General features: G+C 37.8%; 1 protein-coding gene across 1 annotated transcript in view; it reads right to left on the reverse strand.

The window, feature by feature from the left end:
- LOC149187200 (3-phosphoshikimate 1-carboxyvinyltransferase 2-like) overlaps positions 1-10,080 on the reverse strand; it is a 35,196-nt gene extending 25,116 nt beyond the window's left edge. The window contains exon 1 of the mRNA XM_089411310.1: positions 9,432-10,080. Coding sequence (XP_089267436.1) covers positions 9,432-9,776 — 345 coding nt within the window. The 5' untranslated portion in view covers positions 9,777-10,080. The remainder of the gene's footprint in view (positions 1-9,431) is intronic.
- Between the last annotated feature and the right edge of the window lie 9,402 nt (positions 10,081-19,482).

Genomic DNA, 19,482 nt, shown 5'->3' on the forward strand with positions numbered 1-19,482 from the left:
TAGCCTTTGCACTGTACTGACAAATTTGCATTGTTGTTGACTCTGCTACTGAGCCTCCTACTCACACTGCTCTGCACTTCTTAGCATCCAACTGCCACTAGTCTACAACTATCACTCTGGAACTGACTGCATCATCTAGCAATGATCTTCCTGTTACTGAATCTGTGGGCCCCTGTAGCAAGGGTAATGATCCATGAGGAAACACCATCTGATGCAAACCTCATTGGACCCTGCCCAGATCTCTGCACAACTCTGGGACTAAAGCTCCATATCGCTCCACCTCACACTTGGAGGTATAGCTACAAACATGGCGAAATCTTCCTCCAACCTGGAGGATAACTTGTCTATCTTTGTGCACGTTGTCGCCTTATCCTACTTCTCCTGCTTGTCCTTTTTCCTTTGAGGACACTGAGTACTGTAGTGGCCAAACTCACCACACCTGAAGCACTTGATCTTAGATAGATCCTTTTTCTTCTTCTTTTCTCCCTGCGAGCCTTGTCCCTGACTAGGACCTTTTGCTTTCCCCTTTGATGCAAGGGCCACATTGTCTTCCTCCTTCACACCTTTCGATCCCTTGTTGTTGTTGCCGCTGATGGAGCTCTTTACTAGAGATTGCCTCATCTCTTCCTGCTACAGGTCTGACCACATCCTGTCCCACCCTGGTAATGTATCTCGTCCCAAAATGCCTTGGACGAAGATTTCCCATTCCTCTAAGACATTGTTCAGGGCCAAACGCACAAGCTCTGTAGTTTGAGGCGCTTCTCCTATGGCTGCAAGCTGATCCCAGATATCCTGAATTCTGGTGAGAAAGGGATCAATGCCTTCACCCTTCTGCATCCTTGTGTTCCTCAGCTTTTCTTTCAGGAACATCTTCCACTGCTCGGAAGGATTCTGATATAGCCCTGAGAGAGCATCCCACATCTCTTTGGCAGTGTTCTTTCCAAATATATGTGAGACTATATGGTCCCGGACTCCATCTAGGATCATCTGCTTCGCCTTGGCCATTTCTTTCATGTATTCTTTCAACTGATCTGCATGGGTAGGTACTGCCACAACATTCTCTGCATAAGTTTTCAGGCCATGCTCATCTAACAAGAAGGACATCCTGGCTTTCCAGATAATATAGATGGAAGCTTTCTCCAACCTATCCTGATCTCTAAGCCTAGTTGTGGCCACATCTGCCAAAAAAAACTCAAACTGGGATGGAAATCTCCTTCTTTCGCTTGCTCGGCTGCTAGCTCTGCTATTCGCACCCCCTTCTAGAGTGAGAAAAATTGTCTAATGTTACTGCCTGCTGGAATCATTTTTATGGACAAATAGAATTTTCTGCAACCTTGCAACTGGAAAATCGAACCCCTGTCTAGCAATTCACACTGTCTGGCTAGGCATTGCGCAACCCCTGAAAATTTTGGCCTACTGCTCCCTTTGAACAGTTAAATTTTCTCTCTTCCACCTCTAAGCCTCTTGTCTGTCAAATATGCTCTGATACCATGTGAAAATTCCTTGAAATGCAGCAACTGGAATTAATTCTCCTAACAAACTATTCAATTTATTATTTTTCTTATTAATATCGAATTAATCACACTACAATTTCTTCACAAATTAAAATAAAACATTGCGGAAATAAAAATGTTGGAAACTGAGAAATGCTACACAAACACACAATAAAATATGACACCGTTATTTTTGGACAAATGTCCCTGGAAAAACCTAATGTGGGAAAACTGGCGCAACAACTGAGGGTTTATTATTATGCAACAGTGAGAAATTATGAGTACGACTAGATGCCCAAAACTGGCAATACTCTAAGAGAGAAACTGGCCACAAAAATTAGTGAGACAATTTTTGTCTCACCTGGCACTGATCCAACTCCAAAACTGACACTTACTGGGCTCCACGAAACCCCTGCATCACACCTACGCAGGCTCTTGTACGCTCTCCCTGAAAACTGCAATTGATCAAGTCGTCTACCCAACTCAGCCTCTGAGAATGACTCGCTGGCCCCTTCCAGAAATTCTCCCAACCTCCAGCAACTGAATTGACCCTCTGACTGGCCAAATCGAACTCTACTTCTGAAGCTTCTACGCAGCCCTACTGAATTGGAAGACTTCCTCCGAACTCACTATCTCTGCCCCCCTGCCACCTGCTACTCGACCCCTGACTCGATTTCTACTGTTGAATCACCTGCACTGGAAAATCGAACTGTCTAGATCACTGAGTATCTACACTGATGTGTTCTCCATCTACCATCAACATCTTCTTATAATCTCCAGTTGGGACTCCAACGACCAAGATTAAAATTTAATCGATGGCTAAGATCATCTCTAAGTCGATCCGTGTGAGTTTCTAGAGAATTCTCACCTTTCTCAATTAATTACTATTAATTGACCATTTTTCCTAAGTTAGACATAGAAAATTTGTAATTATGGTCAATTAATTTAATTGAACCATCTCTATGTGGAATTTCCAGAAACGATTTCTGGGTTTTGGAGAACTCCTATGTTTTAGCCTTTCCATAAAATTTTGAGACTAAAACGCCATCTAATACTACAAAAACTAACAGGTAACTCACTGGAGTAATCTAGGCGAGGCCCAAAGCAAACTTAGCAATTGCCACTATAACACCAAGAGTATATCCAACAACCCATAAGCCACATATACCAGGAATTTATGACTTAGCAAGAGTTGAGACTCCACGAGGGTGGGAGCCTACTCCCTGCACCTTATCATAACAGGCCAACCTGTGGGATTTGAAACTAGATGGAGGGGATAACATCCCATTGTGCCAACCACTCATTTGTCCCACAAGGAGACATTTATAGATAAGATATTTCAGTGTCATATACAGGCTACCTGGATAGGTCTCTCCTTCCTCCAAAGTCCAAACCGAACCACTATTTAAGAGTTTATCTTTACATCATACATGGGTACATTTTCCATCCATGTTACAGAATATTGAACTTATCTCCAGGCTAAGACACCCCTTTGGGTTAGTTACAACTTACGAGTATGCATGACCAACTTCAAATAGAGATTGGTCATTCTCTAGACCCGTAATTTCAAATTTGTAGGCTATACTCTGTGGAGGCTCAGAGGAGGGACCATTTTTCTTTCAATGTCTAACCTACAATGTGATCAAGGGCATGTCACATTTTCCCATTAGAAACTTTCATAACTGATTAAACTTTTATAGAGTATATAAACTAAAAGTGCATTGCTTCACGTGTGGTAATTGACATTCATCTAGACAACTCCGATAGCTTAGTTTTTCCACCCTGTTGGGGAGAATCTACATAGGAAGCGCAAACTTGATCAAACTTGAGAAGCTCAGAGGACAGTTGTGCATTGTACCACACATGAATTAGCATACAGAACCTTTATACCTATTCAGCAGGAGGGCCTAATGAAGGGTCTCAAAACAAAAAGCTACTCCTGGGACAATGTATAGCTAACTTAGTCCTCTTAGTTTTTCCTTGCATGCTAGAACATGCATTACTTCATCCTCTCCATCTAAGAAACCGGATTCGACCCTTACCCCCTGCGTGTCCCAAATCGGGCGAATCGGACACGATTCGATGGAACACATGTCCTCTGATCGTGTCTCGATTGGGACATGAACGTGTCCCGAACGGTCCGTCGTATCCCGATTCGGACACGTGTCCCCTTGAACGACGTGTCGCGCGGCCCATAAAGGGCATTTTTGGGCCATTTCACCCTCATTGTTGAGTGTCTATCTTGTTGTGAGTGTGTGGGAGCGAATAGAAAAGGGTTTGGGAGCATTTTGGAGGCGATTCAAGCAACAGGTAAGTGCATTTTGTTTCTTCTTTTTTTTGCATTTTTATTACAGCAGTTTGCATGTGCATTTTTTTTACAAGTTTGTGCATTTTTTTCTTTATTTTTTTACAACATTCATGGCTCAATCAAGGGCAGCAGGGAAGGGGCAAAGGAAGGGGAAGAATGTCCCCATTGGAGATGCCCCTCCTCTTCCAATTTCATCAGGGTCTGCAAGTGTTCCCTCTATTGGAAGTGGGGCTACAACAGCAGCTTCAAATGTTGAGGGAAGACAACAGACTCAAGATAACAAATATCCCTTATGGAAGTACATCACAAGAGAGCAAGGATCGGGCAGCAAGTTGAAGGTGAGAGGCAATGTTTCTTGGAAATGCAACTATTGCAACAATCATTTCATGAGCACATATTACCGTGTGAAATCTCATTTGTTGGCTTTACCAAGTTGTGGAATTGCAGCATGTACACAGGTGTCTTTAGCTAAGAGGAAAGAAATGGAAAAAGAGGCCAATGTTGGTATGGCAAAGGTGGCAACAACATCTAAAAAAACCAAGAATGATGATCCCCTTCCATTCTTGAGGAAAAGCAGCAACAAATTTCCATTTGAGAGTTTTGGTGGGGGACAAGCAGCAAATGGCACTTGGTCCAATGGACAAGATTTTTCAAAAAGAGAAACGGGAAGAGCTTGATCTCACCATTGCATTCTTTTTCTATCAGAACTTCATATCCTTTAATGTTGCACGCTCACCTTTATTTATTGAGATGTGTCGAGCTCTAACTCAAGGGGCTCCATCAGGGTATGTGCCTCCTGGGTCAGAGAAGCTTAGAACCACATTGTTGACTAAGGCAAAGAAAGAGGTGGACAAAATGCTTGAGCCTATTAAATCAGCATGGCCAACATCTAGGGTTAGTATTGTTTCTGATGGATGGACAGATCCAACACGCCACCCACTCATCAACTTCATGGTCTCTTCCTTGAATGGTCCAGTTTTCTTGAAATCAGTGGATGCACTTGGACAATACAAGGATGCACAATATATGGGTGAGTTGTTCATTAAAGTTATTGAAGATGTAGGTGTTGATTCTTGTGTGCAAATCATTACAGATAATGCACCTATTTGCAAGGTTGTTGGCATGATTGTGGAAGCTAAATATCCACAAGTATTTTGGACACCTTGCATTGTCCATTCCTTGAATTTAGCACTTAAATCTATTGCTTCTGATGTGCTTTGGATTGGAAGTACTATTGAGAATGCACGGCATATCTGCAACTTTGTACAAAATCATACAAATGCCCTCACAATCTACAAGGAGTACACCAATCTATCATTGCCTAAGTCACTTGACACAGGGATACGGACATGAAGGACACGAGGATTCAAGTGTCTGACACGGGCACGTTGAGCCTCGGGAACACGACACGTTAGGACAAGTATATATATATATATATATTAAAAATTAGATATTTCTTACACAAATTCTCATTCATGATACAAATTCATTGATTCAAACATAGATCTTCATCTAGATGTAAGTTTTACAAAGTAACATTATGCATACAAATACAATTGTGACATATTCATCAATGATCCAATAGGAGAAAGACAAGATACTGCAGTTTTCTCATTAAGTCATCAAAATCAAAATGTGTTACATAGGTAGTAGCAATGTCAATGGCAAATAGAAATAGAAAATACAAAACAACTACAAGCCTCAAGGCAGTAGGTAGCTCATGAGTCATCAATCATCATCATCAAAATCAACATCACTATCATCATCATGGTCACCACTTCTCTCCTCTGTTGCATCCTCCTCCTCTATATCCAATGTCATCTCTGCATCTGCTGGTGTGGAGGATGACCCCTTTATAGTATCACCATCATAAAAAATGACAGGCTCTAGCACTGGCTCATTAAGTCCTAAGTTGGCCAATGCCAACTCAACACTGTTGTCCAAACCCATATTATCAGGAAAGACATCCCACATCTTTGTCTTTCCCTTCAACCACTCATCCCTCTACCTGTAAATAAGACGAAGGTTAGTGTGCACATACACCATTGTCTCTACCTTGGACTACTCAGCCCTGCTCTTCTTGACACTATACAAATTCCCATATGTGCTCCAATTCCTCTCGCAACAAGAGGATGAAGTCACCTGAGAGATGAGCCTCATGGCTAACTATTGTAGAGGAGGGCTTGTTGCCCCATGAGTTGCCCACCAAGAATAGGGCTTCTTAGCCCCCCTGTCTCTAATCACATCATATCCTGCAAATCGACTAGTGCCAATGGAAAACTATGCAAAGGCAACCTCCATTTCATCAAGGGATGCTCTATCCTGAAAAATCCGCCTCAATGCATCCTTCCTCCTTTGTGAAATTTCACCATCCATGTGAGAAAGGAATCTGGGGGAAGGTCCACCATTCAGCCACTCATGGTTGTAGTAGCCAAACAATGCAAAGGTGTGCAATTCTTATCGCATCTGCTGACAATAATATCTTGTATGGTGGTGAAGAAGGACTTTGATGATGTCTCATACTCGAGGCATTCACTCTGTAAAATAACGCTCCTCACAGACTCAAACATGGAATCCCATCCCTCATAAACCTCTCCTAGGATGGCTTGGTCTGTATCTACAAATTGAAGCAAAGAAATGATAGGGCCCATGATCTTAATAAGTAGATCTACCCTCTCCCACCAAGCATCATCTAACACTGTGTCCTTCACTCTTTTTGACGCTGCTTGATCTGTCTTTCTCCAAAAAGACCAAAACTCTGAAATAACCATGGCCCCAAGAGCAGTCTTGACCTCCCTCAACCTCTTCAACATGATGAATGAAGAGGCAAACCGTGTATCTGCAATCTTCAACAATGATAGATTGGTGTACTCTTTGTAGATTGTGAGGGCATTTGTATGATTTTGCACAAAGTTGTGGATATGTCGTGCATCCTCAATAATACTTCCAATCCAAAACACTTCAGAAGCAATAGATTTAAGTGCTAAATTCAAGGAATGGACAATGCACGATACATTTCATAAAGCATGACTGTGACCTGCCTCTCAGCTCCTATTGTTAGGACTTTAGATGATACACATCAAGCATTTGGGTGTCACTACATTTCCCCCTTACACCTAGGGATATGAAATCTGTCTCCTAAGGGTTTTGGCTCTTGAGGCTCTTGAATTTGGGATGGCCTTTTGATCTCTTTGAGCTTATTCGTTCCTTGCGAATTGGTCACCAGATTAGCTACAATGAGGTCGAGGGTAATTAATCCCTTCTGCCTTTATACCTAGGTATGCTGTAACTTTCTCAAACCCATTGACTAGTTTTGGCCACTAATAAAGTATCTATCTATTAAGAATGTTAGTTGTTCAGCTTTAAGAGAGAAAAAAATTGTTTCTCTTTCACAAATCATGCTTTGTAGACAATATTGGTGTAGAAACATCCAAACCTCGTTTTTTATGATACTAATAGTCTTCAATTGAATGATATTACATAAGCCTATAGAAAAATAATAACCCATGCAAGATCCAATTGACTTTAGCTCCTAAAGAATATCTTGATACAAAACATGTAAAGTCTAAATTGAAATGCATTCCCAAAGTTTGGGCAGCGGAAAATCCCACAAAAGTAGTTGTCCCTCATAAATTTCCAAGCTCAAATACATGACCGCAACATTGTGCGATGTCATTTGAGTGCAGCAAATGCTTTTCCTTGAATCCTTTATGCTATGAGGTTTTAAAACCTCTTCAATACTACTGTATTCAATTATTTGACTCATAATTGATAGAGATGACTAGTATAATACAATTTTATGCTATGAAGTTTTAAAACCTCTTCAATACTACTGTATTCAATTATTTGATTCATAAATTGATAGAGATGACTAGTCTAATACAAAATTAACAGAATAAATTCCTACTCCATCAGGTCAAAGCATGCTCTAATTCTCGTCATATCTACTTGTGCTCCATATGCATGTCATTTCAAATAATTACCGCAAAGCACCCAGGATAAGTTAGTCAAAGGACTTAATCATAAAAATACTTTCCTAATCATCAAACATTTATTGGAGAAAGTCTAACAATATTGCACCTGTGATGTCGATGACCTTGATCTTACTGCAGTTCTTAGCAATAAAAGCCATATTTAGGAAAACTATATATATTCTTGAAGTTGATCCCAAAGCGGCCATCCTAGCTCTCCTTGCTTATGTAGAAAGGGGTACTGCTGGATAGATGTACATATTCCGTCCACTAGTAGGTGAACATGGAAAACCAGTCACTTCTGAGTCATTCCTGATCCGCGATTGAATTGCAAGGATTCATAATGAGGTCTCTTCAAATAACAATATGAGGTATCAAGTGGCAGATAACTAGGTGGTGTAAAATCTTGTCACTTTTATAACTGCAGTTTGATGTGGCACTCATGATATACATCTATATTGATTTATAATGAAATATGTGATGCATTTATAAAAATAACAAAAAAACCTTGATCCCCTCAAAAAAAACAGACACTACAATAACCTTGATCCCCTTAATGCAAATATATATATATATATATATAAAATAAACTTTAACCGCTTGAGGTAACAGATTTAAGCCCCACATAAGACAATGAGACCGATATGATTTGGAGAGCACCCAAGGTCATTGAAACTGGTATGAGCAAGATCATAAGCAGCTAGACCATGGTAATCAAAGCTGATCCAACATGAGCATGTAAGAAGCATGGTTTTACAATAAATCAAAAACCAGGACCTATGTTAAGCACTCTTTTAAACCATCCCTATAATGCTTTGGAATCATTATGAAAATCCCCACAAATGGGCCATTCTATATGTTTAAGTTCTCTGATACTGCATCAGAGACAATGACATATACTACAATTTTTTGTGATTCCAGTGATTGCTAAGAGAAGTGAGGTGCATTCTTCAGTCCAATTTGGGATGGATATGATTTATCAAAGGTGATCTATTAACTCTTCACATGTATGTGTGTTGAATCCAGACAGTGCATAGGGTAGATTGAACAACACTAACTCTAACTCTTCATATGTATGTGTGTTGAATACAGAGGGTGCGTTGGGTGCATTTAATAACACTAGCACAAACGCATCTAAAACCGGCTCAGATATGCACCTAGAAAGTTGCAAAGCTTCCTGACTGTTGAGTTGTGATCTAGTGGTCAAGACAGGGTGTCACCACAATCATGACCCAAGTTCAAAGCTCGGTCAGCATAAAGCCAGTTGATTGAGTTTGCAATTCCCACATTAAAGAGGATTTTATCCCAATAATGAAGATTTGGAATTCACAGTCCTCAACGGATCAAACAAAAAGAAGTGCATACCCTGGCAAAGTTTCAAGTTCACCCAAGTGTCTTTCAGTGCCAAATATTGGAATTCAGGATTAACAACGTCCAGTATCAAATATTGGAATTAGATACCAAAATGACTTTCAGTACCAAAATATTGGAAATTGGAATATGAGGTATGCAAGCTCCAGTATCAAATATTGGGATTCGAGATATCCAACCTCGACATGGTTTAGATGAGTTTTACATGGGTTAATATAAGCGTTGACAGTCAGGAAAACGAGAAAGGTGATGTATGTTTTAACTAAAGAGATCAATTATAATACCCACCTCAGATAGAGCTGCGAGGAGAAGAATGCGATTGGACAGGGATTTGGAACCAGGCAGCTTCACAGTCCCATTGATCTCCCTGATGGGCTGCAATACAATTCGATCCACTTGGGGAGAAGCCTTCTCCGGGGCAGTTGCTGTTGAACATCTCACCATACCAACTTTGCCTCTCCTCGGCCTCTGTGAAACAAAAAGCCTCGCAGGGTTCCTGGCTTTCAAGCCCAGAACCCCCTTCGGAAAACCCATCATGGCTGTTGGGCTCTGTACTTCCCTTGTCATGTAGTCTGAGATGCCCACATTACTGCAGATGTGGACTCGAGCACATGTTTGGCATGCAGAAGCCATGGCAACACCAGGAATTTTTGCACCTGCAGAGTGATCGTCCTTCTCGCCGTATTTTGCAGATCAATGAGGTCGAATCAATGCGTTATATTGTGTATTAACATTGTGCACAAATGTAAACAGTTGCACATAGTGCTCAGAATGTGAAATGGTGGTGGGTGGACGCCGGGGCTAGTAGCTTTAGTGTAAAGCACATAATACACGTGGGGTAGCTTCCCGTCATTGGAATCAGTAAGGAAGGTGGAGCTGGGTAGGAATTTTGAAGGTTTCGTTCAACTTCCAATCTCTGAACTTTCTTGCTTGCTATGGTGTCCGGAATTTTTGGTTGACCGCCAGGTATATCTTGTTTATTTTACAGGAGATTATGGAAACAAATTTTAGATTAGAGAAACCATAAGTATATTAATGCAGAACGAAATATTAGGACTTGCTATAATGGGAGTCTGTGTAGCTTTTTAATCTGTAAGCATTGGTTTATATAGTGGATTAAGTACTTTTCACCTTAATTAAGTTCGATTCTCTCATTTTTCACCTTAATTAAGTCAATTCTCTCATGACTTCCTGCTTCTTCGAAGATGGAGACGGTATTATGGATCATTTTTCTTTGCATTTGAACATCCTTGTCGCGTTCAGTTCATCTTTAGGTTCAAATTGAAGATCACACAGATAGCTAATACAAATTGGAGGGGGTCCACAAGTGCGAAAAGGCCCGTGGGAATGATATCAATATGGTTAATAATTTAAAATATTAGAAAACAAAATGGCTTGGCCCATAAGGATGATATCAAAAAGGTTAAGAATTTAAAATATTAGAAAATTAAATGGCTTGACTTATTTACAGGTGAAGAGGGAGCATCCAATATGGTGGTAGGTATGACAATACTTCAAGTTGGGTTGTTGGTAGGAGTGGTGTATGACTCATTCACCAACCCCTCCTACTCAATTTGTTTGCAGCTACTTTTGATTTGACTTCAAGCTTTAAGGTCAAGAGATAGAACATTGGACAAACATTCAAATGCTTATGGATAAGAACAAGGGGAGGGGTATAAGACAAAGCTTATAGGCATGGTTGAAACAATATATCTAATTCAATGTCAATATGAATAATCTTAATGGTTATGGATAAGAACCAGGGGAGGGGTATAAGACAAAGCTTATAGGCATGGTTGAAACAATATATCTAATTTAATGTCAATATGAATAATCTATTAAGAGTTAAAATTAAAATTATTTGAGTTGGTTGAAATGAATGTTGTTATTATTTTTATCTATGGGTAATGATAGGTGGAGATTTGACAGCGCATTTATCATATATGTTTGTCATTTTATATATGTTGGGTATGTGTTATATTCTTTATATGATTAGTTGCATGCGCAATGCTTATGTATCAGTCACATCAAGAGGGTCACAATTGTGGGTTGGCATCCCGCTTGCCTGAGGGTGTAAGGGTGAAATCCATAAAAAAATAAAAAATAAGATAGTTTTTGGCAGTGTTTGTTACATGCTTTTCACTTTTGGTAGTTTTGTTGTGCATGGTGTTTCAACCATGAATTTATAATTCTGGTTAAGGAATAAGGTTATAATCTAATCTAGGTTAATGGATCAGGGGTTTTGCATGTCACAAGATCATGTATATTTTATTGTAAATATCGATGTTGATTGATGATTACGCTAAGAGGTGCTCTTCAACCTAGTATGGTAGAGATATTGTAATGTAATGTAGTTGCATATAAACATTTTGACTAGGTCAAAATAAAATAAAAATAACTAATAATTATAATTATCAATAAAACATTTTGCCGGGTCAAATTACATGAAAATAAAAATAAAATAAAATTAATAATTATAATTAATTAAGGCCTCTCCAGCCCAATATGTAAGAGATGTTGTCTTGTCCTGTTATGTTATGTAAACATTTTGACTTGGTCAAATTACACAAAAAAAAAGTTGTAATTATTAATTTAAACATTTGTACTCATGGTTTTTTTATGGTTTTGACAATCCATTGTTTTGCCCATAGTATTCTTCTTTAATGTAACCTATTTAAAGGCCTAAAATACATCTTAAAAAATAATGCAACCAGTGTAGATCCATATTAACGACGAATCTATCAAGCGCCGAGAGGGATCAAATCCGTTGAGGTGCAAACCTTTCCTCAAGTTTTGCACTCAGAAAAAAGGTTTGCACCTCGACGGATTTGATCCCTCTCAGCACTTGATAGGTCAGAGTTAAGATGGATCTACATTGGTAATTAATAATTACACCAATCTAGATCCATCTTAATTGTAGATCTATCAAGTGTTGAGAGGGATCAAATCTCTTTTCACTTTAAAAGAGGTTTGTATCTCAAAAGATTTGATCCCACTGGATGCTTGGTAGATCCAAAGTTAAGATGGAACTATGCTAGCTAAAAATTAGAAGTGTGGCCAAAATAGTTTGTTGGTTTTCCTGGTTTGGGTTTCTAGGGTAAATCTCTACATAATATTGTGATTGCCATTGTTTTACTTTTCTATGTATTAAGAATATGAGAATGCAGTGCATTGTTATAGAATTTTTAAAACTTATAGCATAACTCGCCATCTATCCCTCAACCTCGATACGTAAGGTATGATGCAGATGATAGTGAGGGATGTGATGTTAATAAAAAGGAGTGGGTACTCCCCCCATTTCGACCTCGCGCACTGATGATTAAGGCACGCCCAAATTGACATGAAGGGAGACATAAAACAATAATGAGGTTGCATATTGGATTGTTGGTCATTCTTCTATGAAAGTAAGGAAGGTCAGTAAATTGATCACTCATATTAGATTTATTTATTCTTTGTGTTATTGTTTGGATGGTTGAGTGAGCATATTGGGTATCTACATGAGGATGAGTAGATCAAGGGTGCCAATTAGGGGCTTGAGAGTGGACCCAACTAATCTCCATTATTCCTTTTGTTGGCTAGTTCATGAGACCTAGTGAGACATAATTTGGTTTTGGTTCTGGCAAAATTTTCCTTACTCGGCTTCTAGTTCTAGCAGGGTAAGAGTTATAGTTTAGGGTCTTAATGATTCAATAATCTAATCTAAGAATTAGGGGATGGGGGATTCAAGGCACACCACAAGCCATTGGTTAAGGTTTATGGGGTGTGGGGGATATTGTCTAGGAAATTTGGTGCATTGGAAAAGAGATCAAAGTGTCATCATGAAGAAAGTGAAGGGTCACACAAGAGAAGAAAGGAATCAAGACAAAGGATGAGGAAAAGGCTATGTGTTGGTTGAGTCGAACCCCACTCGCCCATCCTAGGCAATGGGAGAGACTTGGGAAGTGAGGAAGGCCTTTATGCTCTCTGCTCTAAGAGTGGCTAAAGTGAAATGGAGCAAATTGAGAAGGTTGTAGAGAACATGAAGGAAAACCTAACAATGGCTAAAATTATAAAGGAGGTTCATGAATTGGTTTTTGAGTTGGTTCACAATCACATCAAAGAAACCAAATTTTGACAAGATGGAAAATACCTATTGGTTGATGAAGACAATTATTACCAAGGCATTGGAAAAACACAAGGCAAATCATGATGATATCCTATACACCATAAGAATTTTCAAGGGAAAATTCAAGGCTATTTGCAAAAGTGTGTTTGATGTGGCAATTTAAGTGCCCCAAGTTCACGAGGAGGCAGAAAAGCCAAGACATATGACAGGGGGGTTGGTGGAACCCAACCCAACACTAGCACTTAGGAAGCTAAGGGATAATCAACCTCTACAATTTTAATTATAAAATTGAAAATCAAACAGATGCCTTCATAGCTTAATACGCCAATTTAAATTTATGATATTTTTTTCTTCTCTTCAAATTAATGCTTATATCTAATTTTTAAATTCTGAGTATTATTATATGTTATTTTGATAAAACAGAAATAAAACATTTTGCAACTAAACTTCAACACTAATTAATTAAATTAGAGAGACTTATTTCCTTAATAATAACCCTCCAAATTACATCTGGTCATATATATATATATAATATGCCATTTCAAATTGATTTCATTAAAATTTATGAATGCAAATTTAAAATGATTAGATAATAATTTAAAATTCAACCAAAAAATATATGCGATTTGTTGGTATTTTATCTTATTTGTAGTCAATTGCGGGGACTCTAAAAAAATTCGGAAAAAAAACTCAATAAAAAGTTAAAAAACCGTTCAAATAAAATGTAATTGGGTAAAATTTTTATTTCTATTCAATTTATATATTAGAAATTAATTTTCCCAATACTTTTTCATAACATACATGTACTTTTCCCTATACAATTTTTTAGGCTTTTTCTAATTGCAAATTATGATGTTATGATTTTGTGTTACCTTGATGCTCTACCTGAATTTTATATTTCTTCAATTAGAAGTAAAATTGTTGTATTGGTATATTTTTATGATGGGCTTTGCCTTGTTGGTTGTTAGTGTTTTTATAATTATGTGTTAATATTTATTTAAGTTTTTATGTTTTTAATAATTTTCTAAATAAACTAATGGTGAGATAATGATGTTTTGTAAAGTATTACTTATATTAAAAATATTGATAATAAAAAAACGTTAGTTTTGAGATGTAAATCCTGAGGTTAGTATGATAGAATTTTTTCTTACTTTAACAATAATATTTTTAATATTTTGGATATTGTTATGTATGTGATAGTGTAGGTTATATTATTGCAATGTCATATTTGATGTTAAGATTTTGTTCCACATCAATATTTATGTTCCAAATTGTGTGGGTGAGCTAACATTGTTGTTATGTATGTTGTGAACAATTCCACACATGTAACAATTATGAGATGGAAGGCTTATAAACCATTTTCCACACTAAATTTTTGTCAATTTGGATGTTGATATTGGGATTCAAGTTTATAGTTGATGTGATAGTATTCTTCCTCACTTTAATGCAAACATTATTTGTGATTTTGATGCCATGCCTTGTATGTCCTCTTTAACTTGTAGTTGATGCATCTAAATTACAAGTTATCTAGCTATAACGAATATCTCTATATTGAAATTGGATTCTACTTTAATATTCCTCACTATCATCCTTATCCTTTCATCTATTAAGATATTCTTCAGCCTCATCCATATCCTCTTCATTTTTTAATAGATTTTGGCACAAATAAAGATAAATTAGGAGACATATTTCAATTTTGGTTTTCAAAATAAATTAGAATATGTATTTGACTTGTGTTGATTGACTATGTAATGTTATAAATTATCATATTACAACTATATATTTTATTCCTATCTTTAATAATTTTTTTCAAGCCAAGTTGAGCCTAGGTTGGGGCCAACCCCAATGTTGGATGGAAGAATGATTTGCCTACCTACAAAATGTTGTCACTAGGTTTGTGCAAGACTCAATCGAGCCTGGACACCGTAAGGGATATTTTTTATCCCCCACAGGTGGCTCCCATCCTGAACCCCTCTCCATGAGATTTGAACTAATAACCTAATGGGGACTAAATCCCACACAGACCCAATGATATAAACCTCATATATTACTCATATCCTTATTTATAATCATTGTTGCATTCCTCTTTTTTAGATATTTTAGCTTACAAAAATTAAAATAAATGTAAAAAATCATATTTAAATTATTTGATGAGAAAATAAAGAAAGAACCCTCAAATGGGGTGATAGATCATAAGCCATCTAAATGGCACAAGATGACATGTTAGATGGGAAAGCAAGGACAACACACATCGTAGCTATTGGAGATGGCAGAGGTAGGTTATAACTCCAATGATCACACATTGTAAAGGCTCCCTCAACCTACCTTCCCTCGCGTCTATAGCGTGATCCCACCTCCACCCATGAATGTCAGGATGATTTCCATTAATGACATAAGCAAGGGAGGTGGCTCAACCAGATGGTAGTCTGGGCAGATGGTTGATGATATGACATTACACAAGCTAACACTTTTGGCTTGAAGAATGTCCAAGACAATTGCCATGAATGCAAGATTATGCTTGAGGGATCTAATTGCAACTTGGCATGATGATTTTAGGGTATGCCATCTAATTCCCTGAATAATGAGGTGTTTATAATGGATGGAGGCAAGCAGTGATTTAATGTAAGGAGATAGTAATTGTTGTGGCTCCATCCATGTCCCTAGTGTTTCCACAACAACCACAATACTTGCAAAGAAATCTTGCATTGGAAAGGGGACTGGCACAATATTTTCTTTGGGGATGAGTACTTCAAGGTCGTGAATATGACTAGGTGTCACAATCTTAAGGGGAAGAAGCCAACAACAACTCCCATAAGTGCAACTCATAGCAAAGATATGATCGAGGCATGTGTCTCAAACCGAATAGGACATGAGACAATCCTGCAATCAGTTTCTCTTTAGGTACCCAATAGAAGGTAAAAGAAGCTATTAGAATTAATGGATAAGGGGCAGTTACTGGCCAAGTCTCAGGGTTGGGTACATGACCCAAGAAATATGTGAAGTAGGGAGACCAGATTTTTTAAACTTTTTGAAATGTATTTGCACATGAAGGCCATGGAGGTGAAAATAATAGCCCCAAAATGATCATAACTTGACAACCTAAAGAAGAAACTCTCATTCTTTGAGGGAAAATTTGAATAATTTGTCAAAGGTGTCTTCGAGCTCATCATAATAGTCTGTGTCGAACAGGCAGCGAGGAACATGATGATGACAAAGACGGCTCATGGGGTTCCAAAAGCTTTGTTGATGGGTGCTGGAAATCCATCAACCAAGATGATGTGAAGTCCCAATTAGACCTCACACTGTTTGGAATAGGAGACCCATCCGGAGTATCGACTCGATTTCCATATATTCTTATAGATTTTCCTAGGCTTTAGCTATCAACAACAGAGAGGAATGCATGTGTGCCTTCGAAAAGCAAGTAAATGTGCCTAGTGAGTGTTTGGTTATAGGTGTGTTAAGGTTATTATACTACGAAGGGAAAAAGAAGGCGGGCCTCTAAGAGAGAGGTAATAATACCACCCTGGTAGAAACACACACAAACAAGAGATATTTGCCTAACATCCAGAAAAATAGTCCACAAAGATGCGATGGGCATTGCAACCACTACAACACATTCTCAATATGATAAGCACTAAAATAACTGAAATAGTTCAACTACTTTAGTACATGTGAAAACAAACATGAATCAAAAACATTCACAGGATTGTCTTACAAACATTCATAATCCATTCATGAAGAACGTACTGGCAATCAAGCTTCATATATTAAGTAAAAGTCCCAAGACACATGTATATAACCAACACCACTAGCTCTAATAGTGGAGCGTTGGAGCCACTACTTGCTCCCCAAAAGAACTAGCTTATCTCTATGGTGCCTTGCGGGAAGAGCCAAAGTGAAAATTCCTTTGCATGAACAATGAGGGTGTATATATAACAAATGGGTGATCCTTCACCTCCCTTATGACTCTTGGACTACCCTCATGACGATTTGACTTCTCATGACTTTTTGACTTCCTACATGACTCTTCACATTACACAAATGACTCTTGGACTTCCATTTCACATTACATTTTCCAATATAGAATTACATAATCCACGAATGATGTGGCACATGATGGCTAATGACACGACATGACATGACAATGATGACATGGCAATGTTGTAGGGTCCCACCTTGGCAGGGTTAGTTCTATGACACTTAGAGAGGGTGATTTTGATGTAATGATATAAGATTATGCATGACAGACTTATGTACATGCTTATATGTTATAGACCTTGTTTGCGTCACCTAGTTGCTATGTTCTTATGATAATATCTATGGTTGTGAGTATAAGAATTGATTTTGGTTAAGAGCATATTATTGATGTTTTCTCTTTTGGTATCCTAATTTTTGCATAACTGTATGACATGGATCGTGATCCAGGATTGAGACGAATAGATCCATGGATGATCATGATTATGTGGAACATATGATTAATTATGATTTATGGATAATATATGATTTGTATGATTATATATGCATAATCTTGTACTAAGCAATATGTGGCAGGGGACCTAGTTATTTGCAAACAAGGATGCTCAAATTATAAATGACTGTGGAAGTCATGATACATGATTTGTATGATTATATATGCTTAATCTTGTATTGAGAAAGATGTGGCAGGGGACATGGTTATTTGCAAACAAGGATGCTCAAATTATAAATGACTGTGGAAGTCATGATACATGATTTTTATGATTATATATGCTTAATCTTGTATTGAGCAAGATGTGATAGGGGACGTGGTTATTTGCAAACAAGGATGTTCAAATTATAAATGGTTGTAGAAGTCATTTCTCCATAACCAAAATGACTGTGGAAGTCATGCACAATCTTTGGTAAAATGTGAATAAGTTAATTATGAAATTCATTTGATTCCTTTGATATATGAGATTGTGATGTGTGCAAGTCTTGGAACAAGGCCTTACCATTGTGATGTGTGCAGGTCTTGGAACAAGGCCTTACCATTGTGATGTGTGCAGGTCTTGGAACAAGGCCTTATCGTTGTGATGTATGCAGGTCTTGGAACAAGGCCTTACCAACGAACCATCAGATGGGTATGAGCTCATAATCAGTACCTTAAGGTGAAGCGCAGAGTTTCAAAGTAGAGTAGATGATAAGCCATGGAAATTAGGGTGCAGAGTCCTAAATCCATGAAAGATAAAGACATGGAGTCTTGGATCTATAATAAAAGGATTAGGGCGCAAAGTCCTAAATCCATGAAAGATAAAGACGTGGAGTCTTGGATCTATAATAAAAGGATTGGGAATGGAGTCCTAAATATTTAAAATATCAAGGTGTGGAATCTTGGATCCTTGGAGTAGATCAGGGCGCAGAGTCCTCAATCTACTAAGGCACAAAGATGTATGCAATAGGGATGCAGAATCCCTATTCTCTAGAAGAAAATACCACTCATGGGCAGCTCAGGGATGAATTTCCTTAATAAAATCTCATTTCTAACAATTCTGGAGTGACTTTCTAAAAATAGAAAGTCATGTCTAGCATCTCAAGTATGACTTTCCAAAAATAGTAAATCACCTTCAATCAATGGGTAATCAAGTATAGTTGAAGGAAAATCACTTAACTTATCATTAATCAATCCTAATAGTTCAATCTCGACTTAATCTTCAATATTATTAATATTATTATTATCTTTTATGAGACTATGATATTATTATTAAAAGGGAATTATAAGTCACCTTCATCTCCTCAATCACTTCACACCTCTCTCCTTGATGATTCTCATGGCTCTATGTAACTCTCTCTCTCTTTTAATAATACATTACACTCTCTTTTATGCATTCATCAAAGAATGACATATTCCTCTTACACTCATTAAAGGGCAATGTCATAAAAGATTCATCTTACACTCTCTTTAATGCATATGTTACACTCTCCTTAATTAAGGCATGTATACCTCTCCTTAATGGCACAAGTTACACTCCTCTAGATGGAATACAAGGCATGCATATTACTCCTCTTTTATGACAAGAATTTGTTGCTCCTCCTATATATGTGTCTCATGTATTCTCACTTGGGGGGGGAGTGCATTGTGATACTAAGAGTTGGAGATATATATATATATATGAAAGGGAGAGACTTGGAGAGTATCCAATTGCTTTCGAAAGGAATTTGAAATTCCTAAACTAAATTACTAAGTATCTCTAACTAGTGGAGCTGACCATGAGTGGT

This window comes from Pinus tabuliformis, chromosome 3_1 (genome assembly GCF_031772625.1).
Source record: "Pinus tabuliformis cultivar Carrire ecotype Pingquan chromosome 3_1, CPIR1, whole genome shotgun sequence".
Lineage (NCBI taxonomy): Eukaryota > Viridiplantae > Streptophyta > Pinopsida > Pinales > Pinaceae > Pinus > Pinus tabuliformis.